This window comes from Artibeus jamaicensis, unplaced genomic scaffold (assembly GCF_021234435.1).
Source record: "Artibeus jamaicensis isolate MK-2021 breed Jamaican fruit bat unplaced genomic scaffold, CSHL_Jam_final scaffold_1964, whole genome shotgun sequence".
Taxonomy (NCBI): Eukaryota; Metazoa; Chordata; class Mammalia; order Chiroptera; family Phyllostomidae; genus Artibeus; species Artibeus jamaicensis.
The window spans coordinates 53,635,191-53,655,000 of NW_026522030.1; the positions used below are offsets into that span (position 1 = coordinate 53,635,191).

General features: G+C 38.3%; 1 protein-coding gene across 6 annotated transcripts in view; it reads right to left on the reverse strand.

The window, feature by feature from the left end:
- BNC2 (basonuclin 2) overlaps positions 1 to 19,810 on the reverse strand; it is a 426,491-nt gene that overhangs the window by 333,592 nt on the left and 73,089 nt on the right. For 2 of the 6 annotated variants that reach the window (XM_037132059.2, XM_037132055.2), the window contains exon 2: positions 17,616 to 17,705. The exons of the other annotated variants lie outside the window; for them this stretch is intronic. In XM_037132059.2, the coding sequence (XP_036987954.2) occupies positions 17,616 to 17,705 (90 nt within the window). The remainder of the gene's footprint in view (positions 1 to 17,615; positions 17,706 to 19,810) is intronic. 6 annotated transcript variants of the gene reach the window in all.

Sequence of the window (19,810 nt, forward strand, 5' to 3'; positions counted from 1 at the left end):
CAGTCGGGGAAAGAGCAACAAGTGATCACCTTTCTACAGGCAGGAACCCAAGGAAGTAGTGCAGCTAGGCACAGGTGTTAGATCAGTAATACAATTCCAGAGACTTCACAAAAACAGGATTATGAGGCAAAGATTCAGACTTTGGAAGAAAAAAATAAAACAACCTAAAAACTACAGCCAATTATCATAATGTGTCAATCCCTCTTTTCAGGAAAAAACAAGGAAGGGGCTGATACCAAACTCACCTAAGCCACTACATACAAACCATAATCCAAACAAAAAATGGAAAGGACGTGGTTGATTAAGTGCATGTGATATGCCAGATAGGTTCACACGGCTCCTTTAACCTTCATGACAACTTGCAAAGCATCAGCTCTAAGATGATAAGAGATTCAAAGGAAACAAGCACAACAGGATGTGTCCACTACATCAGCTCCAAAAGGAGTCCTTAGCACAGTTCCTGAAGTGGGACAAGCTGAAATTTGGATGCCCAACTTCAGAAAGGAGTCCATTATCCTTTGTGAAATACAAAAATAAACATTGTAGGAGGGGAAGATGGGGGAAAAAAAGAGAAGACAGCAGGGGCCTGATGTTAGACAACAATGCAGGCTATGTTAAGGACTTCTCACTCCCAAAGGAAAATAATGTTTTTATAAATGGTCTTTTAGCCTGCTTCAGGGGATAGTGGCGGTAAAGAATTGAGCAAACAGAAGATTTTGCTTAGATAAGATACTGGAGATATGGAGTCTAGAGCAGATTTAAGAAGTATTAAACAGGTAGAACTGACAAGATGTTCTGATTGATGTGATATTCTTCCCTTAGACCCAACAACTTTACCTATATATACCTTCTAAATGTATAAATATTCTAAACTTATTTTACATATTCTAAATTTTTACATATAAATCTACCATGTATCTTAATTCTAAACTTATAAATATGTACCTTATTTATATATACCACTAATGAGCTTTGAAAGCATCTCCAATTTCAGGTCTTGTGACTTATCATCTTCCTTAGTCTTTGCCTTTGTAGAGCAAACCTACCCAAATGCATTTAAATATTAAAAAGGATTTGTTCCATCAATTGATAGATGAATAAACAAAATGTGATATATACATATGTCATATATATACCCCAAAATAATGAAGTATTATTTGTTAAAAAAATAAAAGGAACAACGCACTTATACATGGTACAACATGGATGAATACTGAAATTATTAGTAAATGAAGGAAGAGTCACAAAGTATCACATAAACTATAACGTGATTCAATTTCTACTAAATGTCCAAAATAGACAAATGCACAGAGCCAGAAGGTAGTAGATCAATGGCTACCTATAGTTGCAGGGGTGAGGGCTAAAGGGTATCAACTTGTTTTTGAGGTTGATAAAAATGTTCTAAAATTGATTGTGGTGATGGTTGCACAACTCTGAATAAACTAAAAACCACTGACACCAATAAAAATACCCTAGATTGTCAATTGCATGATACCTTTTATCACAATAAAGCTACTGTTTTTTAAAGTGTTTTATTTTGAGGAGGTATTTATTGAGAATCATGTGCTGGGCATTAAGGTGGACACAGGATGAGAAGATGAAGATGACATGAGCCCTAAAACAGTACAAAAGTTATAAAGGAGTAAAATCCCTGTGAGCCAACTGGTTGCTATTGATAGGATCTTCTACTTGGTTCTGAGCAAAATAACCCTCTTCACATCTTTAAGAAAAAATGCTCATCCTAGAACCAGTTCCAGTTTTCTTTTGATTCTTCAACTCCACCAAGGTATTTATCTAATAAGATATATTCTGAGTTACTCATACTAAGTCACTTGTCATACAGTTAAAGAATATTCCCTATAAAAGATTTAATTCCTCTGCTTAAAAAAATAATCCCTGAGTAAAACATTTCTAGAGACATGAAGACACTCCAAAAAAATGGACACAATAGTTCACATTTATATCACCATCTAACAACGCTAGCCTTACATTTCATGTCCAGCCACATAACATCTAGTTCAACTCATGCTTTTACTTGTCTAGATGGAATGAGGTTCATTTCCAAATCTGATATTAAAGCAGGTGTCTTCAAGAGCACTGGTCTAAATGCCAAAGATTTGAAAATCTAGATTCAAGACTTCATGTTAGTGTTAGACTGACTTTGGGGGAGAGGGGTGGTGATATACTAGTAGTTTATATCTACAAAAAAAGAGGCAAAAACATAGAATAAAGAACCTATCTTTTTAATGCTGTAGGGAAATAATCAGAGACTTAAAAAGTTTAAAACAAATACATTCACTGCTGCAATATTTAAAATAGCAGAAAGTTGAACACAACCTACTTTCTAATAATGGAGGCTCTAGAAATAAATGATGTTTCATGATAGAAACCATGCGGTCATTAAAATTCTTATTTTATAAGTACCCCAAGGCTATGAAAACAATTAAGGTGACTTTTACATTAAGTACAAATTTTCAGTTACAAAAAAATCATGTTAGGTATCATCCCACTTTTATTAAATTAAAGATGCATACAAAAAAATCTGAGCCCTGACTGGTGTGGCTCAGTTGGTTGCAGCATCATCCCATAGCAGCAGTGTTATGGGTTTGATTCCCAGTCAGGGAGTGGCCCTAGGTTGTAGGTTCAATCCCCAGTCTGCGTGTATTTAATCCCAGGTCCAAGCACATGTGGGAGGCAACCAATCCATGCTTCTCTCTCACACAGATGTTTCTCTCTCTCCCTCCCTCTCTTCCTCCCTCTCTTCTTAAAAAGCAGAGAAAAAAATGTCTCAGGTGAGGATTTAAAAACTTTAAATTATTTTTTTAAAGAAAAAAACCTGAAAGAATACTTATAAAATGGCAAGTAAAATAATCTCTAGGTAATATAATTATAACTCATTTTTAATTTTTGGTAGCATAAACAATTCAAATTTTCTAAAATAAAGGAGTATTTGTTACAAGAGGAAGGGGGAATCAGGCAAATTTATAGTCACTTCTCACTTTGCACCAAAGTAAAATACAAAAGAAATATTTTCTGATCCAAAATGAGAGTTCTGGTTCTCTGGATTAAAATAACATTGCCTATACTTTGAACATACTCGTGGTCTAATGTGCTGACTTTTCTCTTTATTTTGGACTTTCACCACTGCTGTTTGTGCCAGGATCATTCTTAAGTTCTCCTCACCACCCCTTCACCTGGATAACTGTGCAGAGCAAGGAGACAGAGGTGTCATTTCTGCCACAAAGTCTCTGGCACTTCCGTATGTGCCTATGGACTTAGGGTTCCACTGCATTTACCACATGGTACTGTGGTTGCCTAGTTTCATACCCCCCTGGCCCCCTGCTCCCAATTCTAAGATAATCTGAAGGCAAGAAAGAAATATTTGTTTTGTTCATCACTACATTCTGTATACACCATAGCATAGTATGAACTTGATAATGTTTTTGAAAAAAAGGAATTTATGTATCAGTGGATTAGTGAAGAAGTACACAATCTGTCACAGAAGCTAAGCATCCCTAATTCTTATAAACATTTACTCTCAGGTAAACCAGGGGTATGTGTTTCATGTAATGAAGATATTAGAGTGCAATCATTCAGTACTTTAAGCAAAAGATGGATAGCTCTGATGTTGCTCCTGTGTTTATAGAGTTCAAATATCTGAAAGCAGGAGTCTAGTGTACTAGAAAGTTAAAGATACCCAATTACAGGGTATTAAATATGCTAATGTCCTAAATATACAAACTGCAAATAAACAGAAATATGGTGCCATTAAGAAAACAATTAAAATAGAATTATACCATATTTCTTGAACTTGGTCCCCAAAGATCAGATTCAGATGTTTCATAAGCTTTAAAAAAGTAAATAAAACATTACACATAGAGATCACCATAAATCTCGACTTAACCATTCAAATTAAACCTAAACACAAACATAACCCTAAAACCTCCTCCAATCCCACAAATACTCAGAAAACTGAAACCTGATTTCCAGGACAGCAGTTTTACCACATGAGCACAATGTTTACGCTGTGGAGATAAATCACACAAATTATAGTGATTTATGCTTATGTTCTATCTAAGCTTACTCCTTTGCATATTACAGGGTTCAAGAGTCTAAAAATTTGCTTTGAGCTCAGGATGTCTAATGAAATAGATATATTCTTTAGGACACATTTAATATTGATTTAGATTTAAGATATATTGGGGGAAGATCTGACAAGAGCTTCAAACAATATGCACTGCTTTATATTATCTGCTTAGCACTTGAATATAATAGCTATACAAAAACTCAAATTAAGATTAATTCACAAATACTTCACTTCACTTAAACTACTTTTATATTCACTTTCCTTTCGTGATGTTAAAAATGTTTTTAAAAAGTAATACAAATGAAACACCACGGCTGCATTTAAACTAGATCAAACTAACCTTAGTTATACAACAATCCAATTATTCAAAAGTACATTGATAAATGTTCCAAACATAAATTTTAAAATTCACTTAAATTTAAAAAATTTTTATACATGTATAAAAAAATTGGAAGATTTAAAAAATAATTTAAAGTTTCAAACACAAAATGACTAGTGACACCTCGACTAACACTGGCCTAGCATCCATTTTTCTTTTTCCAGGTTTGTCAAAAATTCAACATTTTGGGTTAAAATCCTACTCAAATTGGAGTGCAGAAGAGCATCACATGAGTAAGAAACAGACATGCGTGTCTTTTTAGTCCAAGAGACTCTGCTGCCGTGCGCTTCCAGCACCGGCAGTTCGGGGAGCCCAGTCCCAGCTGTGGAGTGCTCCCGGAGCAGTGCGGGGGGGCAGACGATCAGGGTTCGGTGGGTTCTGTGGGATGCTGCCCGGAGGTCTCTGGAGCAGTCAGTGCTACTTTTATCACTGAGTACGTGGATACCTGCCACTACTAAAAATAAATAAGACAAAGCACTTTCAAGAATTTTTTAAAACCTACTCTCGAGTACCATCCAAATGTACAAAATAATTGCTCCACACAGTACACAGTATTCAGTGCCTTCAAGAAAAGGACTGAAAAACAGAAGGCATCCCTGGGAAACACTATGGCTAGGACACAGTTATACAGTGTGTCAGGGAGAGGTGGAAGTAGACAGATAGGGTGGCCTCCCCACAGAGAAGGACCAATTCCAACCAGAAAGTATGTGAAACAGATGAAGTTTGGGGACTGAATAACAATAAAGTCAGAGGTGTTTTTAAAAGCCTCCAGTTGGAATCTTTCATTTGGACAGCCCTTTACTCCCAGGGAGAAGAATCCTGGAGGGAGCATGATGGTAAACTAACCATTTGCTGCAACCAGCTTGTAGTAGGGCAATAAGACTGAAAAGGAGTAAAGAATGGGCCCTGGCCAGGTGGCCCAGTTGGTTGGAGCATCGTCCTGGACACCGAAACATTACCAGTGTGATCCAAGTCTGGGCACATAACTAGGCTGAGGGTTTGAACCTCAGTCACAGTGTGTACAGGAGGCAACTGATCAACATGTCTCTCTCACATCAGTATTTCTCTCCCCTTTCTCTTTAAAATCAATAAACATGTCCTCAGGTGAATATTTTTAAAAAAAGAATAATATGAATTCACTTCATAAACCACCTTCCCCTACCCAACTCCACAGTAATCATGAGACTTTTTATTTTTTTAAGGAGGGGGCAGTTCCAAGAGGCGATGCAAACTAAAATGATCAACTTATAGAATTTGGCAAATGATGGCAGTGGGAGAAGAATCGGGAAGAAAATGATCAATTAGGTTTTTAAGCCTGAGAGCCTGTGAAACCCAACTCCCACTAGGTAGAGTTAACCTGTGTCCATATGTAAGCTTGTCATTGCGACGTAAAAACTAAAAAAGTTCTAAAAGAGTTAAAAAAGTTCTACAACAACTGGGAGGCCACTGAGAGAGTAGCTGAATCAAGCTAATTTGACTAATTAAGGTGATAGAAGCTCTTACTATAGTTTCTTGAGAAACTATTCAAGAATGGATACAGGTTTGGTAAGGCCTAAAGCTTATACAATGTTGGGGCCCACTTTAATAAAAAGCATATAAAAATACATGCAAGCTTTACAAAAGAAATGAACCATGTGAACACATTTGTTGGGGCCTTCCCATGGCCTTGAAGCAAAATTTCACTTGCACACATGCCCATACTCGGAAGAACAGTCCTAAAGCTCCATGGCCATCTGAGAAAACTGAAGAGAAGGTAGAAGTCTCAGAAATCCAACCCTCCCACTGTGATAGGAAGGAGCAAGCTTTCCTGGACAGCACCAAAAGAGTTAAAAATTACCCCAGAAAATGCAGGCAGAAAGAGATGAGTGGCTCAGACTGGCTGATTACTCTTATAAGGATCTCATTTGACAGGGATGAAATACAAAGAAAGTGTGTGCCAGTTTTTACAGAAAACATATGGGAACTTACCTAGGGAAATTTGCTTTCTCTTAACCAAACAAGGAGTCTTTTCAGGTATTTTGAGTTGAAATTGAGAAGGACATTTTTAATTATAGAGAATGTGGAGAAAGAGTAAGCCAATGCAGAATGGTGACCATAATGCATTAATATTCAACTTTATTCCTGGTAAGGTAGGTGTAAGAGGCTAGAACGAGAGTTAAATTTTTACAAAGACCCACTATACAAGGGACAAAGAAAATAAGGAAGGGAGGAGAGGGAGGAAAGAAAAAAGAAAGCACCAGCCTCCGTACTTAAATAAGCTTACACGAGAAACTTTTTTAAAAGGAAGATTAACAAATTAATTTATCCCAAAGCTGTGGCTCCTTAAAAAAATACAACAAATATGAAATGTAAACTGTCAAGGCATGAGCTCCCTTTTCTGTCCCAGATACCCTCTGTAACCAAGGTTCCATGTGAATAAATTCTGGGAGCGTGCAAATTCTTTAACACACTCTCTCAGCTCTGAACCCCCAACTGCAGGAGAGATGCCCACACCAAATGTGGAAGGCTGAGCTATGGTGGGTACAGGTGGGACAGCAGGATCAAAATCACAAAGGTCCAAACCCCTAAGAGAAGGTCGTCAACCAGCACTACAATATCCCCAACCCCATGACAGTTCTCTTTCTCTCCTACCCCAACACTCAACTCTCACCCAGCTGCTTGAGCAGCTTCTCCCCTTCCCAACTGCTACTAGGAAGAGACTTGAAAGAGCAAAAGACCAGACAATCAATGATCACACAGGACAGGCTGGAGGACAGTAAAGGTGATTCTAGGCTCCCTTGGGAATAATAAAGTGACAAGAGGGGACAGAATGAGCCAATTAGTACATTCCCAGGCAAGAGAGAGCTAAGGCCAAGGAAAAGAATGGAATTAAATAACAATTTTTCCAGGCTGCCTACTTCAGCGACATTATTCTTCACTGATATGAAACTGACAGGCAACCAAGACACAAGTACAAAATTGCAAGAGTGACAGGGGCCACTTGGGGGCGGGGGGGAGGAAACGAGGACAGCTAATTCTGCCTCCACCCTCCTCCGTGATCCCGAGCAAGTCATCCCAGAGCCCTCTTTAGACTTTATTCATTTTAACTATAAAATTCAGAGTAGAGGAATGACACAGTTCCCATGAGTCCTTGCAGTGCTAGCACTCTAGAATTCTATGGACAGCATGATGTACATAGAAGAGCATGGACTAAGGGGCCAGACTGCCGGGGTTTGAATTCCAGCTCTGCCAGTGCCAGCTGTGTGATACTGGGAGTTATCCAACCAACCTCTCTGTATCTCCATTTCCCCATATATGAGAAAACACTCTATAACTCATGAAGCTGTCCTGGATATCAAATGCTATGACAGCTGTAATCATGCCTGCGGGTATAGGCATCTGTGTGGTCTATCACCTTTCTGCTAAGTTCTTCCTCAGAAGGGCAAATACTCTATCCACCACATCCCAGAGTGCTTCCTTCCTAGGCCAGAGGTGGACACTATTCATCAATGAAAAATTCTCCCACTAGCCTAGATGCAGCCCCAGAATCCTGACTAAATCAGAGCTCCCACAAAGATGAGTCAGCCATATGTTAAATATGGATGACATTGTATTCCTTCAACTCCACTTCCATTCTGTAAAGTTCCAACTGGTTCAGGTATAGCACCCTAAAAATACAGGTCATTAAAGGGACTTATCTAAGAAAAAGAAGATCAAAAAGATGAACAGTGAAAGGACAGCAAACTCACAGTTATTAACAACCACACCTAAAACAAAAGCAAACTAAGTGGACAGCTAGATCAGGAGCAGAGCCACAGAAACGGAGATCACATGGAGGGTTAGCAATGGGTGAGTGGGAGGAGTGGAGGGAGAAGGTACAGAGAATAAGTAGCATAGACAGTGGGGAGAAAATAGACAGGGGGAGGGCAAGAGTACTGTGGGAAATGTAGAAGCTAAAGAACTTATGACACATGGACATGAACTACAGGGGGGGAATGTGGGTGGGAGGGGGTGTGCAGGGTGAAGGGGAATGAAGCGGGGGAATAGGACAACTGCAATGGCATAATCGATAAAATACATTTAAAAAATACAGGTCACCTCTTTGGGTGGAAAAGATCTTTACAAAAGAGAACCCAGCCTGTAGCTATTTTGTTACTACTGAATTCTGACTGCCAGCACCATGGACCAAGAAACCATAGCTTCTCTAGAGACATTTACAGTGCTGCTTGTGGAAAATTGTGAGTAATCATGGATGGACTGAGTTAGCTGATACTGTACAAAGAAGACACTCTTCATTGTATAGTCCACAGTGCAAGCAAGGTGTTGGGAACAAATTCTTCATGACAATGTGGCGGGTTGAAGAGAAAAGGGAGCCCTTTAAGTAAGGTCAGTGTTTCACAAATTTGACTCAGGCAAAGATCAGAGGATACAGAAGAAAAGAAAACAACTCCTTCACGTGCCCACACCCTGCTGGACTTCACCTCAGGATAATCCCACGCTCCTCCCCGACACTGCCAACACAGCCAACACACAGTGCCTCCTCTTCCCCATTTGTTGTTACTCCTATACTCCCTGCCATAGTTGAGACTCCCTACCTACACACCCCTGAAACCAAGCCCCTCCTCTGCAACCCTTCTCCATCATCACTTGGCTAAATTATAGTGCAAATCTCTAGCCCTGCTCCTCTCAAATCCATCCTCCAATCAAATCTCTCAGGTAATACTCTTGTTTAAAACCCAAAGGCTTTTTTTTCCATGCAATAATATGGATGTATCTCAAAAGTACTATACTAAGTGACAGAGCCAGACTTAATAGATTACATGCTGTGTGATTCCAGTTATATGACATTCTAATAAAGACAAAACTGTAAGGACATCAGTGGTTGTCAGGGGTTGGGGTGAGAGGAGGAGTTAATCCCTCAGGAGCACCAAAGATTTTAGAGGTGTTGTTAAATGTTCTTCATCTGGACTGTAGTGCTGGTTACAGGGCTTATATCAGACACCCCGAATGATGTACTAAAATGGGTCAATTTTATTATGCACAAATTATAACTTAGTTTAAAAGAAATTGGGGGGAAAACCACAAGAGCTCTCCCATAGCCTAAAGGTTCCCCGGCATTCCTGACCTGTCTGTCCCCTATCTTGCCTTCCACATTCAGGCAACAATCAACTTTTTAAAATATGCGGCACTCCCCATGCAGAACTCTCTCACCTTTTCAACACAGCTCTTCCAAATTAACTCCTAAACCCTCCGGGCTGTCTCTCTGCCTCTCCCAGCCCTCACCCTTCCACACTAGGATCAGGTGTCCTTCCATAAAGGCTCTTACAATGCCTGGTTTTTCCCTATCATTGCATTCAAAGAAATGTATTATGTTCTGGTATAATGATCTTGTCTCTCATCGATCAATTGAAATGGGAATTCTTTGAGAAAAAGGACCACTTTTTATTCACACATGTTTATGCAACCTGGCACATGGCAGACACAATAAATCTATGTTGGAATAATGTTTCATAAGGCATCATTGTATTCCCACCACTTACAAGAGTGCCTATTTGGCTCAATAAATATAGGCAGCTCTCACTTTGCACAGTAATGCAAGACCATAAAAACGATCATGAAAGTGGAAACCATGCTAAGCGATCTTAATAATAAATTGGAAAATTATGATTTTTCTATGACATTTGACATTCTTGTCAAAAACATTAAAAACTCTTATTATTAGTTATATACAAAAACAGAAAGAAAGTAAACCATTTGTTTAGAGTATTGTAATCAAAAATTCAAAAACTTTGAGAATAAAAGAGTTTTATTTCTTTATAAATTAAAAATATCAAATGAGCATCTTTTTTAGGCCTTGGTGAATTGGCATATGCCTATCTCAGTTTAGATTAGCTCCCAACACTTTATCCTTGGTGTTTTCATTGTCGTGCAATATCCCTAAAGAGTTCCTTTAGCAGCAAGTTTTTTGGCAGCATCCTTTCTTCTGTCCTGTCTTCATCCTTTTCGTCACAACCACTTTCCTAATTTACGGTAAGTTATTCTTTGCCAGGTTCTTCTGGCTGCACACAGATTCTAGAACAGTGTTGACCTTCCCTGATCAGCTATTTTTTCTAGAATTCTTTACCACTGGTTCAAACTTCACTTCCAGTGTTATCACTTTGCACTTCTTTGCTGCATTTTTATCTTTGTCAGCCAATTCCCTCTTTAAATCATTTAGTTTCACAAAATGTTACCTGAGTTTTTACTTAAAAAGACAAGGAGGCACACAGCTATACCCTTTACTGTCTGTTCATGAACCAAATAAGATGTGCAAGTTGTACTTAAGTACAAATACTCGTGGTTAATATAACACTGTAACTGAAATTTGAACTGTGTTGTTGGGGGACAGCGTTATTTAATTAACTATAACAATTGAAATTTTGCATCCTGGAACCATGCAAAGGGAGAAATATCTGGATTTAATAAATAAATAATTTCAGAATGAATGAACTGGCTCACCATTAGGCCAGCTGTAAGGAACAGAAATTTATGCCCTTCCCATCTACACCTTCTATCTTACATAACATCACAAAAATAGGGCAACTTCCTAAAGATGCAATTCACAGTCAAGTACAACACATTAAGAGGGGAGGAGATATCTAGAATATAATCCCAACTCTATTCGTAACAAAATTACATACTGATACTGTAACTCTATGACTTGATCTATAAGATAGGGTTAATAATATTTCCTTCTTCACAGGGTGCTTCTGAAAGCCAAAAGAAAAGCAAATTTCAACAAGTAATTTGAGGCCTGGCTGGTGTGGCTCAATGGATTGAGTATTGCCCTGCAAACCAAAGGGTTGACAGTTCGATTCCCAGTCAGGGTACATGCCTGGGTCATGGACCAGGTCCCCAGTAGGGGGGTGTGCAAGAGTCAACCACATATTCATGTTTCCCCCCTCCTTCTCCTTCCCTTCCCCTGTCTCTAAAAATAAATTAATACATAAAATCTCTTTTTTAAGTCATTTGAAAAAAATTCAGCTACATACCATCATATCAGCTATATACCTAGTAAACATGCACCAAGCACTATGGTAAGAACTTTGCATAAATATTCTCATAGATTTCTCACAAATACCTATAGGGTAAGTACCATTTTAGTCTCCATTTCAGAGAACACTGATACGTGCAGAAGCCAGATAACTTGTCCAAGGACATGCAAATTACATGCAGTGAAGCCAGTATTTGAACTCAAGAAGTATAACTTCATAGGTCAATTTCTTCAAAATTTTTTCACTAACTTGTCTAGTTTCCTCAGAAAGTGGAAGGACAGGGTCAGTGAGAAGGGTAAAACACTGACTCCTAGAAGTTGAACTAACCTAATTCACTATGACTAAACATGTAACCAAGTTAATTTTACTAGGACATTTACAGGTTTTTGGCAAAAGGACAGAATGCACAATGTCCACAGATCCAAGGAGCTAAGAAGACCATTTCCAAACAATAGAAGGAACCAAAATGGTGAGTGGGAGTGGGAGTGGGGGGAGTTCAAATATATTCAATCATTTTTTATGCTAAGAAGCAAAATTATAAACAACAGAAAAGAACCAACAAAGAAACAAAATTCACTTTGCAAGAATAATGAAGAAATTGTATTTATCATAAATATATAAAAAAGGAAGAGTACCATAAAAATAAGCCATGTAGAGCCAACAAACTTCACTGACACTTGCACTACCAGGGCCCCTGAAAGTTAGTAAAAGTGTTTGCTGGGGTCTGATCTCACAAGGAATCACATATGGAAGAGCTCAATAAGGATGCAGGATATAAAAGCAAAGGGATTAAATTAGTTAACTAAAATAAGTAGATTCCTCTCTAAATATAATGCACCCATAACAACACATTTAGAACATTTCATCTCATTAGAGGTATTAAGTGTGAAAGATTCCTGATACTAAGCAGTCCTAATTATAATCCACCTTAGGAAATAAAGTGAGTTTTCTTTACTTAAAGGGAGAATAAACTGCAAGAAACAGGTTAAGTATAGTAACAGGACAGTCAACAAAGTCAAACACCAAAACAAACCGTAGAGCTCAAAAAAAGTATCAACACCAACTGAAAACTGAATAACCACATTAATAAGAATGTATTTTAGACTGTTTAGCAACACCTCTTTGTTCTCTTATTATCAAGCATCTCTTTCTACCATCGAACCTTTTACCAAGGGACGTCCAACGCTGAGAAAGAGATGGTCAACAAGATGACTTTCCTGGCAGGAATAAACTTTGGGGGGGGGGGGGGGAGGGTCAGTTCTATTTTTCAATCCCAGCAAAAAGGAGTACATGTCTCTCAGCTCTGGAAACATAAAATAATGGAAATGATACTCACAGTTATAGATTAAGAAATATTTTACAAATCTGAAGGGAATGAGAAAGGCATGATCAAAACATAGAGACATTTTATCAGATAGCAATTAGATTTGCTTCAGGTAAGAGAAAAATCCAGCTTTTAAGGGCTTAAATAATTATGAGTTCTCTCACAGAACAAGTGGTCTAAGGTATCATCCTGGTGCTTGGTGTCAAGGACAAGGCCCCTGCCTTTCTTACTGTAGTGTTCATCCTCATGCTTGCTAACTGCCTCACCACAAATCACAGCCAAAATTCAAGCAGAAGTTTGTTTTTCATTCCAGATGGGAAACTTTCACTACTTTCTCCTAGAAGACTTCCTCCTACTAATTACTGGCCAACCCTCAGCCACATGTCCACACTTAAACCAATCACTACCAAGGGAAATGACACTGTCATGATGAGTTTTTAAAATATTAATCTTGAGATATTTCTTATTCTTGCTAAGATCAAGGGTTTTCCTGTTCCTGTCTCCCAATGCTCGCCACTTGAGACGAGATAGGCAAGATAACTGTCAGGGTAGACATCAGTATTTACCTCAATCGTTTAAAAAAATAATCTGACTAAAAAAGGGCAGTTTAAAATAAAGAAGTCAACAGTTAACATCACTGTCTAGAGCCGGGTCCCTGTAAGTTCAGTGAACACTTTACCATGACACAAGCAGGGGCACTAGAACGCAATGCACTATTTTACTGGTTAGAAGAGTAAGAGCCAGTAAAGCAAAGTAGCTTTTAAAAAGCACAATTTCTCGGACACCATCATGAATCAGAAGAAACTGTGTCAGTTCTCTTCAATTTTATGCTTCCCAATATGATCTACCTGACCAATTCCATTCAACCTCACCTCTCTACTAAGTCTCTGCTTAGATGGAATGAGGGGGTGGGAAAACATCTTTAAGTTTAGATGTATCAACCACTCCATTTGGGTGAGTTTTTAAAATTAGCTCTTTTTTCATTTAGGCAATTTTTCTCTTCCTTGAAAAGCAATGAATGTCAAATTACAGGAGCTTATCTGATAAAAAAAAACATGCAAGATATTGTCCTGTATTCAGTTATAGGCACATGATGAAGGAAAATTCAAAATGCAACCATCTTTGAACGCAAGGGCCATTCCATTATATCTCAACTTTATAAACAGCATTCATCCTAAAACTGGAATCATTAGGCTGACCCCTATGTAAAACATGAATGCACATATGTGAAGTTTTTCTCATTTTTAAGCTAAACTGCCTCACATGCCCCTCCCAGACACACTTCTTTTCCACCTATGTGCTTCTGGGTTGTTCTTTTCCACAAAACACCTGCTTTGTGAATTAATGCTATCGTTTCTGTCATTCAGATTTCTTCAGCTGAAACTCAGGGACTGTCTCAAATGCCTGTTTCCTCCAGTGGATAGCCCAAGACTTTGAATCATTCTTCACAGGGTTCACTCACTGTCCGACTCTCAACCTCCATGAGGCCTTTAGCAGACTCCAAAAAAGATACAATGCTCTAAGCCCCCAGGACTAATGAGACTAAAAGAACAGCTGACTGTAGTTGAAAACAGAACTACTGCCTATATCTTTCCTCACCTGTTTTTTTCCTTTAAAGCAGTGCAGGTAGAAAAGGATCAGTCAAGGAAGTGGGAAGACTCAAGAGAAGATGGTAAGGATCTGACTGGTTTCTCTGTACTTGAGATACCTCATCTGCATGCATCTATACACAACAGAGCAGACACAAACAAGCGATGATTGCCAAATATGACCTTTTTTTTTAAACACACTCCAGAAGTCACTGAAATACCGGAAACATTTGGGAGTCTGAGCCATCTGATGACAATTACAGGAATCCTGCAAGGGAAAAGAATGTTCGGAGAAGGCCAGACGGCCATGCAATTATAAATCCTACCTCAGCCCCAGAGTCCTCTCCCCACACCCTCCACATCACTGCCAGTGAGAGGTGACTGGTGATGCTGTTACTGCGCATTCCCAAGCCAATCCTAAGGGAGAGGCATGCTCTCACACTCTGCTCCAGAGAGCTCATCATGATTTTGGTTTGCTCGGTTTTCTCATCCTTTGAGGTAAGACATTTCATGAGTGCCAAGAGTTTGGTTCCCAAGGATGTGAGACTTAGAGGAACCAAGATTTTCATAGTAAAAGAGATGATTAAAAAGACAAACCACTGGAAATGTCAGCATGACAGTAAAACTTTCCACCAAGCTCCTTTATTCCCTGAATTGATCCTTGCAGAATTTGGTGAAGGGGTTTTGGAAGTAAGAGTGGAGATTAGGAGAAGAAAAGGAGCTAATATTTACTGAGCACCTCCAAGAGCAAGCCACTTTAAGGATCAGGAAACTTTACAAAGGAAGATTATTTACAACAGCCAAGATATAAAAACAGCCTAAGTGTCCATCAACAGTTGTACAGATAAAGAAACTATGGACAATAGAATACTATTCAGCCATAAAAACATAAAATATTGCCATTTGCAACAACATGGATGGATCTTGAGGGTGTCATTCTAAGTGAAATAAGTCAAATGGAAAAGTTTTAAATTCTATGATTTCACTCAGATGTGGACTATAAAAAAAGAGAAACAAATGAATAAAACAAAACAGAAACAAAATCACAGATACAGACAATAGATTATTGGTTACAAGAGAGTAAGTGAGGGGCAAGAACAAAATGGGTAAAGGGGGTCAATTACATGGCGATGGATGGATATCAGACTTGTGGCAGTGAGCATGCTATAATGCATACAGGTATCAAAATTATAATGTTGTGCACATGAAACTTGTCTAATGCTGTCAATGTTACCTCAATTACTAAAACCAGAGAGGAATCCTTGCAAAAAAGATGGCATATCAATGTAATGAGAATTAAGATTAAGAGAAGCAACTTTACCAATATCAGCTCTTTAATGAAGACAATGAGGTGGAAACCCAAGCCAGTCTGACTCCAAAGCTTGCGCTCTTTCTACAGAGCTTATGAGATAGCAAGCACACATCAAACAAAGCTGGACCTGGTCTGACACAAAATGGCATTAACCCGTAACTACCTTATCAAGGCACAAGTGATGATATCTTTCTTCTTAAATAATCTATATAAAGTATGAGAAGTGAGTTACAGATAATTGAAAGAGAGTTATAATATATATGTGTGCAAAAATGTAAAAAATGTTATTAATCTACCCAGAGAACAGGTAACACTATTATTACTCATTTGGTATATTTCCTTCTATACCAAATACTCTATAAATGGAGTATTTCATATTCTACTTATATACACATGCACACCTTTTCATACACACACACACACCTTTTTACATGCCACAGAGTTGGAGCCATACTATTTATAGCTTTGTGTCCACTTCAATTAATATATTGTGAGTATATTCCTATGTCATCAAAAATTCTTTAAAGTCAGAGACCTTTTGAATAATTACATCAGAATAGATTTCATAACTAAAGTCTTCCAACTTAGAGCCCTCTGTTGACAAGATTAGGAAACTTAAATACTTAAAATATTATATATCCCACACAGATGTCTAAAGAAACAAGGAAGTTCAGGATATTGCTGAACAATGAACATTATTACACAGAATTCCTGCTGTTTCAAGAGGATGTACTTCAGCAGAATCACATTCAATGAATCTTAGTAGAAATAAAATCAACACAAATACCCAAAATGTACAAAATTTAAAACTAAAACTGCAAATTCAATGATCTTGTAGCTTGTCTTTTGTGGGTCTCTCCTATAAAGTCAAAAGTATAAAAAAATTTGGAATTTTAAGTAGAGTCATGAAAAGTTGAGTATTTGCTTCAATTTGTTAGCAAAAGGTAGGCTTCTACAACATGGTACATACCAAAGAACTGTCTGACTATCTTATAAAACATGATGGTGGTAGTAATGACAGCAACGATAAAAAGTAAAAATGATAATGACAGTGATGGTGGCTTTCCTTTATTATGTCTTTTTCCATGTCTGTCTCTGTGCCTAACCCTGAACATAGATTTTTTAAGTTTTATTCTCCCTAAATCTCAGAAGGTAGCTACCATTTGTATCCCCATAAAGTAACGAGCAACTTGAACCCAGAAAACTTGAGTTCAAGTCCCTTTTTGGTTCTAGTGAGCAGAAACTACTTTTATCTCTCTAAACAACCAATTCCTTCACTTATAATAAAAGGACTGGGGCTGAGAGCACTGTAGGTTAAATGAGCTCTCAGCTCTATGGTTTGACAATTACCTGAAAATATGTATATGCCCCTCCCAACCCCTAGCAAACACATCATTAAATGATCATGTCACTAAATGACATTATGGCTTCACGAACTATCACAGCATGGCATGCTAGAAAGTTATTAACAACCAACATGTTGATTTTAAGAAGAAACCTCTTGGCCTCCCAAGGTGTACACTAGGTAAGTATCACAAAAGCTGAAGCTTGCCAATTCTAGAAATTTGAACCCTAAGATGTGTTAAATCTGTAAATACCTGGTATTTAGCCTAGAACCCTTTAAAAACGGGGGTTCCTTGCTACGCTGAAAGCTAGATGATTTAGTCATATAGCCCCACCGATAGCTGCCCAGGACAACCAAAATGAAAGGTACAAACTAGTCTGCCACCCCAGGGTATGAACATCCATGCCAAGGAAAGGAAGGAGGCTATCCCAGTGAAGAGAAGGCTGTCTCCAGAAGGAAAGCATTGGATCTCCATGGAGGAGGGGAGGAAGAGGCACAAATCCAGAGTTTATCTCACCCTGCTCCTGTGCATTAAGTTAATGTTTTAGCTCAGTGAAAGTAATTACCAGCCAGGCTCTCCAATCCATCAATTCACCCTGGGCACTCCTGCTGATTCTTTCTTTGGTCTCTAGGACCCAAGAATTCCTTTTGTTGATCTGGAAGTGTGAAAAAAAAATGGTTGTTACTAGTTTCTCTCTTTGAATTCTAAATTTCTGCCAAGTAATTAGGAAAAGAAAATGAATAACTATTTCCAAGTTTTTAAAGAAAAGCAATGGAGGTTAGAGTAGGCACAGCCTCTCAGAAAAATAACATTAAAACCATACATCTTTGACCTCCCCTCTTCCAAGCTGAATGGACAAATGCAATTTAGCCCTAGGCTCTAAAGTTAGGGGGTTGATCCAAATCACCTCCATTTAAGTTTAGTTAGTTTGCCAAGAGTACTTTACTCAATAAATGAAACATATACAGACTTACAAAACACTTTCCTCTATCCCCACAAGGACCCTAAGTGAGGGCATTATTAGTATCCCCATTTTACAGATGAGGTTAACAAATTCAGAGGTTAAAAATACTAGCCCTAAGATCACACTTAAAAAGTAACAAAACAGTCTTTTGAGTCCAAACACTAGTCTTCTATGCAACTTTTCCAAGTAACTATAAAATGCTATGGTTTAAAGAAATTCCTCCAACTGGAAGTAACATTAAAAACTGTAACACGGGCTTTATTAATTATGAGGGAATCCTAAATGTATCTGCCTAGCAGGAAGTATTCATTTTGCATTTTCCACTAAACTACACAGATATGATACAGGAAATTTCATAATTACACCCACCATTCTCCACATCACCCTATAAATCCATTTCCATTGCACAAATACACTAAATGACCACTACCCCTATAATAAAGATATAGCCACAGGACATATACATGGGAGGAAAAAGGTAAAGAACCATGTGGCATTAAAAGCAACAACAGTGAGCCTTTTCTGCCACTTAGGTTCTAAATACAATTGCTTCCATTGGTCAACCAGCAAACCCAACAAGAAGGTGGGCTGCCACTGTACCACCAATCCAAATGGCAGGCGGCTCTGAGAGCTATATACAAACGTCAATGTGGCTTTGTTTTTTTTTATTGTCCAGAACCAAGGTTCCAGGATCTGCTATTATAATAGGCAATGTTTGACTCCTTAGGTGTATCAGCCTAAATTAAATACACATATGTATTTCCTTCATCTGACTGTACGAGTGATATACTCTAGCTGTTGAAAATCTTAAAAGTGTAGAAAAGCACAAAAAGACAGAAATTAGCCATAATCTCAGTATCCAGAGGTAACACCTGATGATACATGGGCTTATCTCCTTCCAATATTGTTCCCTGATAGCAAGACTATTTGAAACATTTCCTTTTATAAAGAAAAGAAAAAGAAACTAATTCCTTCAGATGGACAAGAAGGGAAATGTAGCCTATAAAAATTTAATCCCATTGTATTTACAAATAAATTTTCTTGAGTAAAATCTTAAAGATAACTACAACAAAAATCCTTTTAAAACCTTTGGAAACGCTCAGTAAGATCACTGTCTGACTCGCAGTGCCAGAAGAAACAATAATCTATAATGAGCACCCAGTGGTACTCTCGAGAGAACATGAAAATCAGTTTTGTTTTTCAGAACTCTTCTAAAGTCCCATTTTTTCATGGAAACCACTAACCCTCCAGGACATCAAAATGAAGCCCCCTGGCACACTGAGTATCTCAACGTGAAGGAGAAAACGGCAGAAGCAGGAAGGTCTCCTGGACTTTCCCCCAGCCGGTCCTCCCTGAAACAGGCCATGAGACCTTCGTATTCCAGGGGCCCTCCCTATGCCCAGTGGAAAGGTGTACCTCCTTATACCTCATCTCTGAAGACAAAGGGATACAGAAAAGAATCCTAGCACACGGAAGTGACTCTTCCCCCAGTTCACTACAATTACCTCATACCCCTGCACCTATCATATGCCTATGTGCACCCTTCTCCACAACTGTGTGCCCTTCATCAAACCTAGCATAAAATAACCAGGTCTAACTGTTTCTTTGGGTCTTCATTTCCTTATGAATGCTCCTATGTCAGGTAAAACATATGTCAAATAAATTTGTATGCTTTTCTCTTGTTAATCTGTCTTTATCAGTTTAATTTCCAGACCCAGACAGGGATCCCAAGAGGGTCAAGGAAAACTTATTCCTCCCCTGAAATCCTATCAGTGAGAAAAGGAACTTCGGCTCAC